This window comes from Fusarium pseudograminearum, chromosome 4, assembly GCF_000303195.2.
Source record: "Fusarium pseudograminearum CS3096 chromosome 4, whole genome shotgun sequence".
NCBI classification, from domain to species: Eukaryota; Fungi; Ascomycota; class Sordariomycetes; order Hypocreales; family Nectriaceae; genus Fusarium; species Fusarium pseudograminearum.
The window spans coordinates 1,621,535-1,637,998 of record NC_031954.1 but is presented as its reverse complement, the minus strand read 5'-3'; the positions used below and the strand labels follow the sequence as shown (position 1 = coordinate 1,637,998).

The 16,464-nt window shown below is 50.7% G+C and overlaps 4 protein-coding genes across 4 annotated transcripts; 3 read left to right on the top strand and 1 right to left on the bottom strand.

Annotated features, from left to right (window-relative positions):
• Positions 1–2,749: 2,749 nt before the first annotated feature.
• Positions 2,750–3,635, top strand: FPSE_11792 (uncharacterized protein; the record flags this gene model as incomplete). Its single annotated transcript, XM_009264909.1, has 2 exons — positions 2,750–2,938; positions 3,522–3,635. The coding sequence occupies 2 exons, from the start codon at positions 2,750–2,752 to the stop codon at positions 3,633–3,635; spliced, it is 303 nt and encodes a 100-aa protein (XP_009263184.1).
• A 4,534-nt stretch (positions 3,636–8,169) lies between these two features.
• FPSE_11793 (uncharacterized protein) lies at positions 8,170–8,944 on the bottom strand (the record flags this gene model as incomplete). The annotated part of the gene is made up of 2 exons (XM_009264910.1): positions 8,170–8,265; positions 8,720–8,944. The coding sequence occupies 2 exons, from the start codon at positions 8,942–8,944 to the stop codon at positions 8,170–8,172; spliced, it is 321 nt and encodes a 106-aa protein (XP_009263185.1).
• Positions 8,945–9,803: 859 nt separating this feature from the next.
• On the top strand, positions 9,804–11,636 carry FPSE_11794 (uncharacterized protein; the record flags this gene model as incomplete). Its single annotated transcript, XM_009264911.1, has 2 exons — positions 9,804–10,281; positions 10,531–11,636. The coding sequence occupies 2 exons, from the start codon at positions 9,804–9,806 to the stop codon at positions 11,634–11,636; spliced, it is 1,584 nt and encodes a 527-aa protein (XP_009263186.1).
• A 2,168-nt stretch (positions 11,637–13,804) lies between these two features.
• Positions 13,805–16,345, top strand: FPSE_11795 (uncharacterized protein; the record flags this gene model as incomplete). Its single annotated transcript, XM_009264912.1, has 1 exon — positions 13,805–16,345. The coding sequence occupies one exon, from the start codon at positions 13,805–13,807 to the stop codon at positions 16,343–16,345; it is 2,541 nt and encodes an 846-aa protein (XP_009263187.1).
• Positions 16,346–16,464: the final 119 nt, after the last annotated feature.

Sequence of the window (16,464 nt, the reverse complement as noted above, 5' to 3'; positions counted from 1 at the left end):
CTACTGTGTGTGCGGTATCGAGGTGAAGAAAAGTCTGCAACCACGAGCCGTTCTGCCCTCTTCTCACTTTTCTCGTGCCCACGGACCATACAGGCCGTAGTAACGAAAGCCTCAACCCTTGAGCGTGGAACCAACTGGCGAGATAATTTCTTTTTCCCTTCCAATCGCCGGTAGTTGTCACATGGAGCTTAATACCGAGAGAACTGCTTGCTGACGGTAGCATTCCTTGTTAATCGCTTCTAAATCCTGATGTGACCGTAACCAAGTTTGGGGTTGAAGCTGTAGCTTCAGCTGTAGGTATAGGATCTTCTGACAATAGCTGTAGCTCACCGCATAATTACGGACCCTCACCAACTGCGACAATGAACAAGCGATAAGAGTGAGGCTGCCTACCAGCAAGAAGCAACCGTTGGTCGCAGTCCGAGCGATTCATGATCGACATGCAGGCAGACTAACGAGAGACGGCAGTAGCAACGCCCACCAACAATTGTTGTTTGGTTTGTAGGAAGCAAAAACCATCTACCATGCATCTGAACTTTGTTGCTTTGGCAAGCTTTGCCAGAGACAAGCTCGGGCCATAGTATCGTCCTACTTGTCCATACAAGCTTAAGGTAACAGGGTAGAAATACATAGTAGGACCGAGGACTGTCATCCAGTGTTAGTCTGTAGTGGTGGTGAGAAGGATATTGACGCACGGAGCCCAATCCCAACTTCCGCTCACAAAGTTCTTGACATGTCCCACGTGGGTTGGCAGTTTTGTTCAATCGGGAGTTAGTAGAAGGAAGCCCGTGCATTGGTTGCCCTTATCAAGATCGACAAATAATCATGACCAGCAACATGATGGTTACATGTTGGCACTGGTAGTTCCTTTCTGTCGACATTGACATCTCGTACCAATACCCTGCAACAACGTACGGCCCTCAAAAGAAAGAGAGAAAAAAGCAATAGCTAGGTAGCTAGCCGTTGTCTTCGAGGCTTGCAGTACCGTCTAGTGGGACAGTTCTGTACTGCAGAAAGAAGAGGTTGACTCGCGTGCAGCATCGCACTGCAAGCGCAGAAAGAGGTCCCTAGAATTCCACCCAATGGATCGTCAACATGGATGGGTTGACAGCCACCTTCTCAAAGAATAGAGCATGATCTTGCGCTATACTGGGGGGCCAATTTGAAACCTTCGAGAAGTCCCAAGGACATGGTCGGCGGAATGGCCAGTCGGCTTGGACAAGGGATGTCGTTTAGCGTTGGTCCAGGATGCCCTTCTACCAGGGTGCCCTGGCTTCGAGCTGATTTCGACGTGCGTCCACATGGCTAGCCCGTCATCTCACCTTTGATCATCGTAGTCTTGTATTGATTGACTCGTGGAGCGCCGAGCGGATCATTCATAGCTCTGCTACTATCGTTGCGCCTAAACTCGGATGAGAGGACTGTAGCATCGTTGCTAGATAGATGCGGAAACTGCATGTGCATCTATCTGCATGCGGAAAAACCCAAGCATTCCTAAATCCTATACCTGTGGATTGAACATGGTAGCCCCCAGTAATTCTCATGCCTCTGCATGAACGCATTGTCGGGTTATCCGTTTTCTGGGGACGACACATCTGATCGAGTTTCGACTTCGTCTTTGAGCTGTATCGTATGTAACATGGGTCAAATGCCTCAAGTCAAGAACGCGGGCACTCGTGGAAGCGATTTGCCACGACAACACCACCAACTATTCAGGAAAACGAGTCAACAAAGTCAATGCTGGCTATTCACCCAGCTGAACCATTGATTCCGCTGCGGCTGATTGACACGGAACCGAGAGTCTCTTTAGGACTGGCAAACACGAGCTAAATCATGCCCAAGTCAGATTCAGACGTCCTACGTATCTGAGAGGCGATCTTCCAGAATCATGCCAAAACTTAGGGTCCATGCTGAGCAACTGGCCCATTTGCTCGCTCGAGAACGGTATTGGACCGGGCTAAAATCCGGGGAGCATCCTAAGGACCGGAGGGCCAGGATTTTTATAGCCTAAGTCCCGGGAGGCCTTGTACTTGAGACTGGTTGACCACACGGCTACGCATCCGGGCCGTTGTCAAATCTCCAACAAACCCCGCCGCCCCATTTCGAAACAGGGACACCCCTGACCTGACTAGCTGTTGAAGGGGCGCCCCTGTTCGACCGTCCATCAGGGTCCCATCTTGTCCTTGATCCAGGTAGCCAGGCCCAGGCAAAGCCAAGCATTTCGCTTCCGAGAGACGCTGTGCCGGGACCTTAGGATGGTCCTAACAGATGAGTTCAGAGGTGCAATTTTGAGTAGTAATATCGACTGTAGCCCCAAATTGACTCGTAGCTCCAAATATCCGCCGCCACCGTTGATAGCAATAGCAATTGGAGAACATTGCAGAACCCAATGCCAAAGGGCCATGGCAGTAGAGAACAGACAATTCAGAAATTTGGAGAGAAACAAGAATGTGATATTCGTGCGTGAGCTTTGGTGTCAGCGGACGCGGACTCAGATTCCCCAGACCATTGGTCTGGGGTGGGTGATACATGCACGTTGGCTACGTTGGCACGTCGGCAGAATAACTGAACCACCACGTTGGATCCTCTTTGCCTCGCTTTCAAAAACAGTTAGTCTTCGACCGGATCTTTTGGTGGGATTCGGCCAAGCTCTGCACGTAACTGTGTACGTACCTACCTACCACATGTTACTGCGCCGGGGATGTGCGCAACCGGCTCCGCGAGGCCCAAGTCTGACACTAACAGCGCGATGGAGCTGTCTATGCCCTCAATGTTCAGGGCCTATGCCATCCTGTGGTATCTGCGCGACGGCGGTGTCGATAGCTTCAGAGCACGTTCCCAAAGTCTTACGAGGTGGAGGGAACTCGCAAGACCCGTCAAGAGGATCGGTGGAGTTGATGACCAAAGTCAGACAGCCAGGCGGCCGAATGGATTGGAGGTATTTCGTTTCCAATACGAAGTGACGATTCACTTGCCACCAAACTGTTGATCTTAGCAGACAGTCGGCATTGATTATTGTCTGTGGTTGCAATAATGATCCTGCCGAGCTGTTTTCCCAGCGGATCGTCATAGTCCGACTCTTAGGCACTGGGGTGTCGAGGGACATGATCCGACTGTAAACTGTACTATGTACATGTGAAGTGACAGCATGGACGATACTATCATCTTGGTATGACCAGTCTGTTGGTGGTCATTCCTAATTGTGATATGTGCTCATGTGTGATAAATGTGAGCAAACTGCGTGCATAAATCCAATAGGTGTGTTTGCGGCCCAATACATGTGACAAACAAACTTGTTATAGAATGATTGCCATTTATTTATGAGGCGGCAATGGCTGGGCGTTCCTGTTCCTGTTCCTGCATAACGGCGGCGTTCGCTTCTTGCAGGCCCTGGCCTCTGTATGTTTGTAGCGTTCTGCAGCACACTGGAACGTTGTTATGCAAGGTACGAAGCAGCCAAAGTTGCCACCAGTTTCGTTCTTATGACTGGACGAGGGGGTCGCTTTACTAACACCGGTCAGCTCCCAACACCACCAGTTAGGCCTGAGCTGCTGGGACTACCAACGGGGTCTCTGCCACCCCAAAGAAGAGCAAAGCTGGAGAGGCGACTTTCCGTGGTCCCAGCTACCTCATGATGCATTTATATCCACTATGAAATATAAAGGTAAAAGTGATGGCATTGAAACCTGATTGGAAAATATGAGCTGAACTGGTTGAGCACTTCTCATGCAACTCATGAGAAGGTAGGTAGCTGTCGTTGTGTCCAGTACATATTTATGGTCTCAAATAGACATCATGGCTGTTGGTGTCAATCGAAACGGTGGATAGTTTGTGCGTGTCGGAAAGTCTTCCTCAGTAATAGGACCTTGCCATCTTGTTTCGTCTAGAGGGAAATCGAAGCCTCGGTATCCATATCAGAACCTCAGATAAAGGTACATAAAATAAAAGACAGTTACCCATGCACAGATATTGGAGACCTGGTCGAGCTATTTCGTCTTACTCGCTCTTATTGGACGAGGTTTTTTACTGCCGCAAGGCTCGCCTCATATCCTAGCGTGACTATGACCATATGAGAACAGTGACCCGTCCTTGAGATGCACGTGCGGGCGCTCGAATGCATAAGCACCAGCACAAGTCCAAACACAGGGGCACAAGTCCGAGTCCATGTCAGGACTAAAATGATGAGAAGATGGATCGAGCGATGTATTTCGTGTGCGTGTGTGAGCCCATGTGCTTGTGCATATGTGGCTTGCATCAGGAAATGAGATGTCGATTTGTGCCTTATTTGTGCGTCGAGTCGTGTCCAGTGTGCTCGTTTGAGCCATTGCCCCACACGCTATTCCATTATGTGCTGCTCGTATGCATTGTTCCTGGCTAATGCAACCCCAAAGTATAATATTGGCACTACAGGCAGAAACAGCACCTTTATGCATCAGCTAGGGTTTCAGGTTTGAGGAAGTCTCTTTGTTGACCAATGGGACTCAGCCCGGGCCATTTTAGGCTGGCATATATGAACGGCCACAATTCGGGCATGTCCTTCATAACGGGCATGGCTTATGACTATCAGATATCCACTCGGCTTGCCATCTGTAACGTCGTGTCTGAAAGAGAAAATGGTCAAGTGTAGTGGGCCGAACCGCCATCCACAAGACTTGAGTCTGATAATGAGGCGGAAACATTGACAGAAACATTCGTGCATATCGTTGAAGACGTTGTCCAGCTGATCTCTAAAAAGTTCGAGACAGAGATAGAGGGTCGGTTCATGTCATGCTGCATGTTTGAAGACGCTAAGACTGAGTATGCGTCAGAGTACATGAGTCGAAGCATATATTGATTGCTGAAGTGTTTCAGCTGTTGATGACGGGTTTGAAGATTGATGGTTCGTTGCCGAGACTCTCTGGACCTTCTGGAACATGGACTTTCTGAGCGAAGCCACTTCTGGGGCGGGCAATGACATGGCCCGGTGTCACTCCTCGGTCATCAAGCCTATTGTGAACAACAGGACAATTAGTCCGTTTGGGGCTGTTTCTCTTCGGTGGCATTTCCGTCCTGAGCCAGGCCTTCTAAAGTATTGGAAACCATGTGCGTACCAACAAGGTGATTGTTGCCAATAGTCGGCTACTACTTAATGCCTGCTCTCACAGAGAAGGGCTCAGATTACTGCTCGGTTGCGGTTTTGATATGCCAGATGGGTCAAGCCCGAAGAAATATTACTGAAGAGATCCATATCATGATGTAGGATCATAGGTGAAAGAAGCCCTGGTCCTTGCCTCCCGTTGGCCCAAGTTGAGCATTTACTGTGACGCCAGCCAGGTGGCGGTACACAATATTCAGTGTCTTGCGTGGGTGCTGTCAATATTGAACCCGGACAGACCCTGGAAAGGCAGATGGAAGTTGGGATGACAGCAGCTCAGACACGAGGCAAAAAGCGCAGGGTATCAAAGCGCATTGTAGTGTATTTCGGAATATCGTCGTGGAACCGTCCGTGTTAGTGCAGATCTCGATCCAAATCCTCACTGGCAGACGTGCTTGATCTGACTCGCTGTGGGCGCAATGGTGAAACGGATTGTATTTAGCAAGATGGAACTGGGATGCGGGAGGCTCCAATTCAGACCAGTGAGCACCGAGGCCTTGGATGATATGCTTTGCGTGTATGAGGGCGGGGTTGAAGTCGAAGAGCGGATTTGTGCACGAGTGTCATGATTACTGGCGTCGTTGGTACCAAGATGCTTGACTCGTCTACAAGGTCAGACCACGCTCTGGTGGTCAATTGCAGCATGGCGCCGTTGTACCATGATCCGTGCATTGGCTTCCTCGTGCGCAGATAGCGGCAAGCGAAGCAGAATTCGAGTGGCGTATTTTGAGCCTGAAGCCACCCATAACCGTATTGTCTAGCTTGGGTAATGATACCGTAGTAGTTTGTTTAGTCGTAGAAAATTACCGCAAGCCGGGCGGCCGGGCTAACAGCGACATAGCCAGATAGAAGCAACCCAGTGAACAAAACAGACGCACTCCAACGCCCAGACCAGAGGAACGAAGTAACAAAGTAACGAGCCAAGGCCCGATCGAGAAGGACCTTCCCCAGAAGGTGATTTCAGATTATGTATGGGCGATTGGCCGGGTCCAGGGCCGGAGGGTCAGTGTCACTGCTCGGGCAGGGCTCGGGGACCTGAATCCCGGTTCCCAGCTCCCAGTTAGCCAGTCCCCAGTAATGGATGCTATCAATGGACAGTGGGGGTTTGATTTGGCCTGGGTGCCAGAGATTCTTCTCTGACGTTACATTTAGAAGTCATCTCGTCTTCTTTTGGACCCTTCGATAATTTTGACAGCCTATCACTAGCAGGGACGGTTGGCTGGGACGGTCTTGCCCTTGTTAGGTAATAATACCAAATTACCTTATCCTCAGGGAAGGAACCATAGATGATGCCTACCCACAGCAAGATTCCCTGGGACGATCGCATGACTGAAGCAACGCTGCTCTACCCTTTGAAATCCAGTGTAAAGAGAATTACGAGTACTAACGTACGTAGCTCCAGATACCAATACCCAACGCTGGGTCGGAATAGCTGCAGTTGGTCGCTCCATCGGTACCTTACATGAAAAGTCACAAGACTTACGCAATCCAGCTCGCTCATCGTCATAAAGCTGCAACGCCATTCGCAATAGATCATCCACTATCTCTCTCCACAACTGGCGCACTATCATGTTACAGATAATAATGTAAGTTCAGCTCAGTCAGGTACGACATGCCAACTAACGTTAGTACATAACCAAAGTGCTAACTAGGTACCTATCCATTATCTCGTACTAATGCTTGGGCGGACTGCTCGTAGTGCTATCCTAGTTTAGTGCAGTGCAGTGCACACTTGACCAAATTTAGTAGGTACCGCTGCCGCTGGCGCTCCGTCCCGTCATGTTTTGTTTTATGCAAAGATAGACTCAAGCTAATGCTAGAGCGCAGCACCCGGGTTTGCCGCATAAAATTCATTCTCAGATGCTCTCCAGAGTATAGGGCGGTGCTGTGAACCCCACCGACTCTTCACATTCCTGCACTATTCTGGGCAGAGGCAGTGTTGGCCTTAGTACCTAGGAATAATGCTATATTTCTGGTGCTCGTGCTGTAGGCCTTGCTGCACTTGTCGTTGATCAGTTTAGGTCTACTGTGGCCCACATGGAAGTTGCTTGTCTTCATCGGGCCTTGATATTCCAACAACATTTGTTTCGACGCTGAGATAATTGTTAACATTCTCTGTCAAACCGGCTGAACTATAGCCTGTATGTATGTACCAAGTACCGAGCAAGCACTTGACTCGAGAGCGAACATCTGCACAGCATAGGTGAATGCCACATTGGTTTGTTGCGCCATCATAGTTCATGATGCGAGTCAAGCAAAACATGCGAGCTGATAGGCAAGCTTATAGGCAAGCAACTCTGCAAGAAAAATAAACCAACTACAGAGTACTTGGCAGGCTATAAACAATTAACACACGTTTGGCCTCCAACATTGACTCAGTTAGACAAAGATCACCCTGTCATGCATTGACTGCAAGACTACATTGTGATCAGGTATCTGGTTTCTGGTCGTTGTTTCAACTTACGCCTACTACACCAACGATGATTGATCAAGGTTTCCGCCAAATAAGCGTCATGATCCATCACCCCGTTTGGTTTCTTTCGTGACCATTTGTCCAACCACAGCTCGACGCAGCTCATCGTCACCACAGGTTGCCTCCAACTTGGGCCGCAGAGCAATCAAGAGATGGGACGGAATGGGACGGGTGACGTCTGACGCTCCACAAAGTCGAGTGTCTGCCAGAGGCCGCTTCGAGGTGATCAACAAGTTAAAGAGGCCTACATACGAGTGAAGCAGCGTCGACCGCCTGTACCTTGCATATAGCATGTCCTACCATGCATCGGGTGGATGTGACACGACATAGCCCGGCGAATGGAAGCGTGCATATCGGCGCCGACGACAGTGCAATGGACAAAAGCGGTGCACAACGCAATTCCGAGTGGGCAGTTTGGAGTTGTGCACGGCCAGGATCCATTCTGAGCGTGCCCAATCTTCATTACCCATTACCGCATGTTGTTTATTATTCTGTGACAGCGCGGCGCGGCGAATCCAATGCACGCCGACTCGCCAAGGCATCACCCTATCAGTGAGCGGGATTATGCAGCCCTTGTGACGCGGTTTGCGGTTTGCGTGCCACCCAGCGATAGGGAGGCTACTGGTAGCGAGTAGCAGCGCACCATGGCGCGCCTTGGCTAGGGTCATGGCATAACTCACAGTCAGTCTGGTATTCTCAAGAACCCCACTGGCTGGAGACTATAGAATAAGCATGCATAGCAGAGCCTTGCAGACGAATGGAAGGGATAAGATGAGGGAGGCAGAGAAATGTGCAACAGGATGTGCTCATCATTAATGGCGGCTGTGGCATTCATTCCGTTTGTCGGATCGAATTATGCTACTGGATGGAGGAGGGACGCTGCTCGGATTGTGGGTGATTAGCACACGCATAATCACTCACCAAGCGCGTACACAAACCAACCAACAAAAGAAAAAAAAGTGACGGACGACACAAAAAGAGACACCAAGGGCAAGACATGGAACTTGTGCACACTTGCACAAGCGACCGAGGACGCTCTGTCGTGAGCCTTTGGCTCTTTGGTGCCATCCATCTTCTCACACGCGCATCCACACGCGCATCCATATCCATACCTTATCCACTACTTTATGGCCGAACTCTTTATTCAGTCGGGGCATGGGTTGTTGCATTGGTACGGTATAGGCTTCGGAGGCTACTCTCATACCGCGGCGGGCCATCCGGCGACGGATAGGCTCGACGTTTCGTCCAGAATTAGAAAAGAGCAGTGGCTGCGCCATAGTGGTGTGGATGGGAACCGTGGCCCCGTCGCCCGTACTGGCAAGAGTGGCAGAAGGCATTAGGGCATCCATGGGCTTAATGTGAAGAAAGACCAGGGAAGCCCAGGCCCGCACCTGATGGATGTTTCCCTTGCCCCAGACATGACTTGGGTGCTATGACAGGGGTCCGGGGGCACACTGCCGTCTGGTCCGCCGCTGGGCCCTGGGAGGGTGTGCGTGGGTGTGTACAGATTGCGAGTGTCAGGACCTAATGAGTGAAGCTAGTGGAGTCCATAGAATGGGATGTGGTAGTGGTGGATCTTGATCCACAGCTCCCTGACCCTGGCTTGCTCGAGTGAGACACGACATGGAGGGTTTTCCAACTGCCTATCGAGCATCTGGTGTGAATACGCCAGGCCTCGTCGTCAGTACTTATCACTCCACGGTCCCCGTGCTTGTCCATCCTTCGTTTCTCTCCTCATCGAACGGTATGATCGACGGATCTGTGTAATACTTTCTTCTCTTTTATGCCAGGTTCTTCCTTCTTTTGAATCGTTCTTATTTGCTGGATATCCTCGTCTCGAGAGTCCCTCACATTCATTATAAACAACCACTTCCGGCACTTTCGATATACTTGATAAACCTCTTGATCTTGCTTCAACTTGACCTTGAGACTCTTCACGTACAACAAGAAGTCCCCAACCAATATAACTAATACCATCGAGTCACAACTCGACGACCACTCTTTGGAACACCACAAAAGGAATCGAGCACCACACCATCCTTAGGCCGACAGCCAGTCCCAGCAAACTACACCAATACCAATTAATAACTAAACTCACCACCACAGCCAACTCTAAAAGGTTTGTGGAATCTTGGGAATGCCAGTCTATGCACAGCGTAGCTAACATGATCGTCTCGATTAGAAATGGATTCCACAATGATGTCCCAGGCCATTGGCCAAGGCCCTTTCTATTTCTACAACACAGAGTCCAAGCATGATGTCCGACAACACTACCCTCAGCAACAGATGCACATGTATCCCATGGTCCCTACGCTTCCCTCCACTCCCGTCTACTCTCGACCCAGCTCTGCCAGCAACTCTCAGCCTCCCACGCTGTACAGCAATGGTCCTGCTGTCATGACTCCCACTGCTTCGCCTCAGCCCATGTCGCATAAGCCCGCCATTCTGTTGGAGAACGAGCTTTACGAGAATAACCCTTACTTCCCATCAACACCACCTCTGTCAACCTCTGGCAGCACCATCGGCAGCCCCAGTGCCTGTGAGGTGCTTCAGACTCCCATGAACCCCATGTTCTCTGGTCTCGATGGCCTCGACGGATTCAAGGAGGCTCTGGAGCCTGTTGAGACAGCAGTCCTCGACTGGTCGAACTGCGGCTCTCCTCCCATGACACCTGGTAAGCAAACAATTTCCACTATCTCAAATTGTTCCGAATATGGAAGTGCATGATGGCATTGTACCGCAAACTCGGGCTTGATCCTATTTTTGGTGGTGATTGCGGGAAAGTTGGGTGGTGCTGACGTTGGCTGCCGCTTTCTCAACCCAATCAATCACCCACCATGGCGCAGGCCTGCAGTGCGCTGCCATAGCGCCCGAATAGTGGAGCATATACGGGAATGAACTGGAAGCTAACTCTGTCTGGTAGTGTACCTCCAATCTCAGCTTAGCAACACCGCCAGCGACATTCTGTCCACGCCATCTCTGTCTCCCTCACCCGCGCCCTACGCGCGATCTGTGTCTACTCCTGATTTGGACGTTGACTTCTGCGACCCACGAAACTTGACTGTCGGTACCGGCGCCATCAACACCACTCTTGCTCCTGAGTTCTGTGCCGACGAGATCAAGGTTGAGCACAAGATTGCCTCTCAGTCTTTTGACTTCACCCCTGCTGCTCACGGCCTCCCCACCTTTGAAGACTTTTCCGACTTTGACTCTGAGGACGACTTTGTCAACAGCCTTGTCAACCTCGCTGAGGTGCCTGCCAACGCTTCTGCTGACATTACCCGACCTCGAGCTTGCACTGGTTCTTCAGTTGTCTCTCTCGGTCACGGTAGCTTCATTGGTGACGAGGATCTGTCTTTTGACGAGAACGAGGCTTTCCAGTTCCCTTCTCACCCCAGCCCTTCTTCCACCTGTGCTTCCACTTGTGCTTCTGAAGATTGCCACCAGGACAAGCGTGTCAAGAAGTCCCAGTCTGAGGAGCGTCACACTGCTCCCATCATGAACGTTGCTGCTTCCGCTGCCGACTCCGGCAACACCCAGGAGTCTTCCAACCAGGCTGCTGAGGGCAGCGACTCTGGTGCCTCCTCTGGCTCTGAGGGCTCTCCTGCTCCTCTCCCCGCTCCTGCCAACCGCCGAGGACGCAAGCAGTCCCTTACCGAGGATCCCTCCAAGACCTTTGTCTGCGATCTTTGCAACCGTCGTTTCCGCCGCCAGGAACATCTCAAGCGCCACTACCGCTCTCTCCACACACAAGAGAAGCCTTTTGAGTGCAACGAGTGTGGCAAGAAGTTCTCCCGAAGCGACAACTTGGCCCAGCATGCCCGAACCCACGGCAGCGGCGCCATCGTCATGAACTTGATCGATGATGACTCGCATGCCTACGATGCCTCTATGGTATCTGCCGACGACTATAGTAATTACGGCAAGGTCCTCTTCCAGATCGCCTCCGAGGTTCCTGGCAGCGCCAGCGAGCTTTCTTCGGACGAGGGAAGCAACCAGGACAAGAAGAAGCGCAAGCGCTCCGACTAAATGGTTTCAACACTATTCAATATCTAACATGATCAAGAGAGCCAGTCGACTGTCTTGACATATGCCGAAACGACGCTGACGACCTTCTTCTTCTTCGGCCATCCGCATTCACTTGACGGTGGCATTTGGGTCACGGAACATTTTTCCATTTGGGTTGCGACAACAAACAACCTCGGGTTAAAGGGAACCATAAAAGAGTGCAAGCGATAATGATAGCATTTACAAGTCGTCACCATAACCTGTATCAACAATATCCACAGCTTCCTCTACGCATGACGACAACAGGGAGGACATTTGATTTTATCGACATCTTGTTTTTATTCAAGAGTTTCAATGCATTGCGACTGCCAATCGTGCACACCGCCGTTTGAGCATGGCTATCTGGGCGACTTTGTTTTTCAACGGATACATCTGGCGCGAAGAGGGGAAAAAATTACTTGGTTTTTGAGAATATTTGGGAATCCACACCTAGGAGCGAAAGAAAGGTGTGATGAGTTTGCTAGCGACAAAGACTACCATACAAATTTGGCGGCTTGCCGTTCTTACACTCGTTGTAATCATCTTGGGCGGCCAGAAGCTGGAACTGAAGGCTTGCCGGAGTGACGGTATCACTTGACGGCGATGGGAGATGAAAGGGTCTTGTCTTTCGTCTTGCCATATTCTTGTGTTTACTCTAATTCTTTGTCTGTCGTTTGCTTGCTGGATTTAGAGATGTCAAGGATATGAATGTGCTGGTCACAATCACAGGACACTCATTCATCCTTACAACGCTACATGTATACATTAGAAGTATGATCTATTGATCAACAATTTACATTGCTGCTACATATTTTGATCTCCCATGCATTGTGATTGCCTCTTGTGACATGTTTGCCTCGGTCTGTTTGATCTTTCTACTCTGTGCGCGCAAAGGAAACTTGGGACACTCCACGCCAACTTGTTTGCTGGAGTCGAAGCAACGTATCGCCCTGTAGTAGTTAGTGTTGCTACTGAAGTGTAGCTCACAGAGCCAAGCTTTTCATAATCGCCGGTAGCACCCGCGGGACCTTGCATGGACCCTGGATAAGCCACTGATACATCCAACACTGCAGTACCACTTTTCCAACTCGGAGGAGCTGCTGGCTAGCTGGCTACCTCTCTACAGTCCGTTCCTCCCATCTCGACGGACATTTCAGTCGAGGCTAGAAGTGAAGAAAGAGTTCAGATCGGCGATCTCAGGTAGCGCCCCGGTTGTGCTCAGGGACATGGACCCTGTCTATCTTGTCCGTGTTGGCGTTGGTGTTGGTGTTGAAAATCCACGGGTAGCGCTTCCTAGAGGTGGGACTGATCGTATACATTACTCGTTTCTCAGGCTAACTCGAGTGTAGCTTCTGGTCGTAAAGCACCCTTGGTGGATTTGGTACATGCCGTCGACCTAACGCTCGCGGCTCTATCAGCGAGAAAGACCCTGATGTCTCACGTATTGCTTTTGTGATCGTCATGGCTCGGACTGCAAACTCTCCACCACGCCATTCCCATATAACACGGACGGCAACACAACAGCCCTGAGATAGAGACGGGGCGAAGAAATTACACGAGACGGGACCGACGGTGATCAGAAAAAGCCATTCCCATTGATCGACGCCTCTTCAAAGGCTGGATTCCGGCTGGTCAGCCCAAGGCCAGGGGACAAAATAAGGTCCTGGACTAACATCTCTGGGGAGTAAAATTGTTTGTCCACCTCAAGCTGGCTAGATCACCCAGGAACTTGACCCTTCTTTGCTAGCTCAGCCATCCCGAGATGAAACGCATGGAGCCAAGCCAGCCATTATAGTTTTTCTTCAGAGTTGGCCGTCCTCTTGCTTACTTGGGCTTGGTTAGGTTGGTTTTGGTAGGTTGTAAGCCCAGGATCCACAGAGAAAAGCAGTCTAAAACATCCTCCACCAAATGAATCTGCTTCGCACTATCGATGCTCTTACACCATACACCACACCACACACTAAACCGCGCTACACTTGATCAAATATCGGCACGTAATCTCAAGTAAGCCATAGCCTTCTTCTTTCAGCCTTCCAATTTGTTTTCTGGCCCATTGCTAAATTGTTACCAGATTACTATTGCCCGGGCCTTCATTTTCCGGCCGTTGACTGCCTCCGTGTTGGTCACATAAGGCAAAGCCAATATCCACCATGGCTTCAGAACAGCTGAACGTCATTGCCCTAATCTCGGGAGGCAAAGACAGCTTCTTCAATCTGATCCACTGTATAGAGCACGGCCACAAGATCGTGGCTCTTGCAAATCTTTTCCCAGGATCAGGGACTTTGGCATCCGACTCAAGCTCAGGTGCCAACGGTATCCCACACGGGCAATCACTGTTCCGCCAGGAAGACGCCACTAAGGCTGGGCCAAAGACCAATGAATATACGCCCACTGATATCCTATCTCCCGAGGGCCTCCAGCATATCCATCCGGAGACGTGGGTACCTCAGCCTTCCGAAAGACATGGACATGCTGGCCAAGACTCGGGGGAGCCTTCCGATACGGATCTGAACAGTTTTATGTACCAGACTGTCGGGCACGAGGTCCTCCCCCTGTACGCCGCTGCGACTGGTCTGCCGCTATATCGGCTGCCCATCACTGGACATGCGGTTCGCCACGAGAGGGACTACGATGCCACGGTCGAAGCTCAGGGCAAGGACAAGGGCGATAGCGGCGACGAAACAGAGTCAATGTTGCCCTTGTTACAGGCTATCGTCACCCGCCATCCAGAGGCCAATGCTGTCTGTGCAGGTGCCATCCTGTCCACCTACCAGCGCACCCGTGTTGAGTCAATAGCACTGCGTCTGGGCCTCGTGCCCCTGGCCTACCTATGGCAGTATCCGATCTTGCCACCCCCACCTGGAGCCATCGCAGACGACACGCAGCTGCTAATCGACATGGCCAACGCTGGACTAGAAGCACGGATCATCAAAGTTGCCAGTGCTGGTCTAGACGAAGACCATCTGTGGGAACGCGTGTCAAGCGAGACTGGCTCAAGTCGTGTCAAGAGCGCGTTGCGCAAATTTGGCTCGACTCAGGGTGCCGCAGCCTTGGGAGAGGGTGGTGAGTTCGAGACGCTTGTTTTAGATGGTCCTTCCTCAGTGTTTAGGAAGAGAATTTCCATCCTGGAACAGGGGCGCAAGATCGTGCGTGAAGGAGGTGGCTGCTCATGGCTGTTGTTGGCTGGTGCACGGGTAGAGGATAAACAAGATCATGCACACAAGCCAACAGTTCGGGTACCCGATCTCCTCGATCTGCGATTCAAGGCTGTGTTTGATGAACTGCCATTACCCCTGGATCAGCTGAGGCATACAGACGCTTCAGCTAAGCCGATGTCACTGACCAGAGATCCAGTGTCCTCAACTGAGGATGTCGAAACTCAGCGATGGTCTGTTATTGCAGACGCCACCACAAGCGAAAGGTCAATCCAAGAGGAGACGATTCAGGTGGTAGAGAAGATCAGAGCCCTAGCGTCAAAAGCTGGTATTCAGCTCTCCCATGTCACAAACACCATCATTGTTCTGCGGCGCATGTCAGATTTTCCAAAGGTCAATGGTGAGTATGGGAAATTGTTCCCAAAGCCAAATCCGCCATCTCGAGTGACTATCTCCTGCGGCGACCTACTGCCAGAAGGCGTGAACATTGTCATCTATCTCAGCGCGCCTACGCCTGAGGCAAAACACGATCGTAATGGCCTACATGTACAATCCAGATCTTACTGGGCGCCTGCGAACATTGGTCCATATAGCCAAGCTATCGATGTGCCAGTGACAGCTCATCACCAAGCCACAAGTCTGAGGTGTATCTCTATTGCAGGGCAGATACCTCTGATCCCAGCAACGATGCTATTGCCCAACCCATCTGACAAGTGGCACGAGCTCCAAATAGTGCTGTCTCTGCAACACCTCTGGCGAGTAGGCCACGAGATGAAGGTGCAGTGGTGGACAAGTTCTGTTGCTTACTTCCCACGGGCTAGTTCCTCAGCCGAGATTCAACGCAGTGCCCAGCTTGCAGGGCATGTCTGGAGGAAAGCACACGGGTCTCCAGATGAAGATGAAGAGGTTGACGGTGGCCCTGATCTCTGGGACCTAAAGTTCAACCCTGCTTACATGTCACTCGGTAATGATGACAAGACAGCCCGTAAGGCCATTCCTGACTGGGATGCCCTCACTCTTCGTCAGCAGAACGAGCCTGAGACATGTATCCCTCCTATGTTTGCAGCTGAAGTTGAAGAGCTACCACGGCAGGCAGCAGTAGAATGGCACGCTCATAACGGTCTTTCGAGAGCTGAAGAGGGTAGCCTTGTGTTGGTTTCTCGTCCCGAAGCCAATGTCCCCGGTTGGAATACGTGGCATTCGGTCGTCACAACTGAAACTGCAACTGTTGTATACAGCACAGTGTCATATACTTGTGCTGAAGGGGCCCAGTCTTTGACCCTCGACGACTTGAAAACAGATATGCAAAAAGCCATTCACGAGTCTTTCCGGCGACTCCTTCCTCATGGGCCAGAGGCTGTACACAGCAAGCTTTCTTTGATATATGCGGACGCTCTTCAAGTCAAGTCCATTTGGAACAACACTGGAAACAGCTGCGAGGCAGCCCTCATTCCTTGCCGATCTATATGGTCATCTGAGGGGCGTAACGTCACGGTCGTGGGCCTGTTCGAAACGACCTTGATACGTGGTACATGATTATATGAAGTTATGAAAAATTGAATAAAAGTATCTGAGAACAAATCTCTTGATTTTACATACATTTCCTACTCAACTACTTCGACTCATTAACCATGCTGATACCATAAACTAGCTGA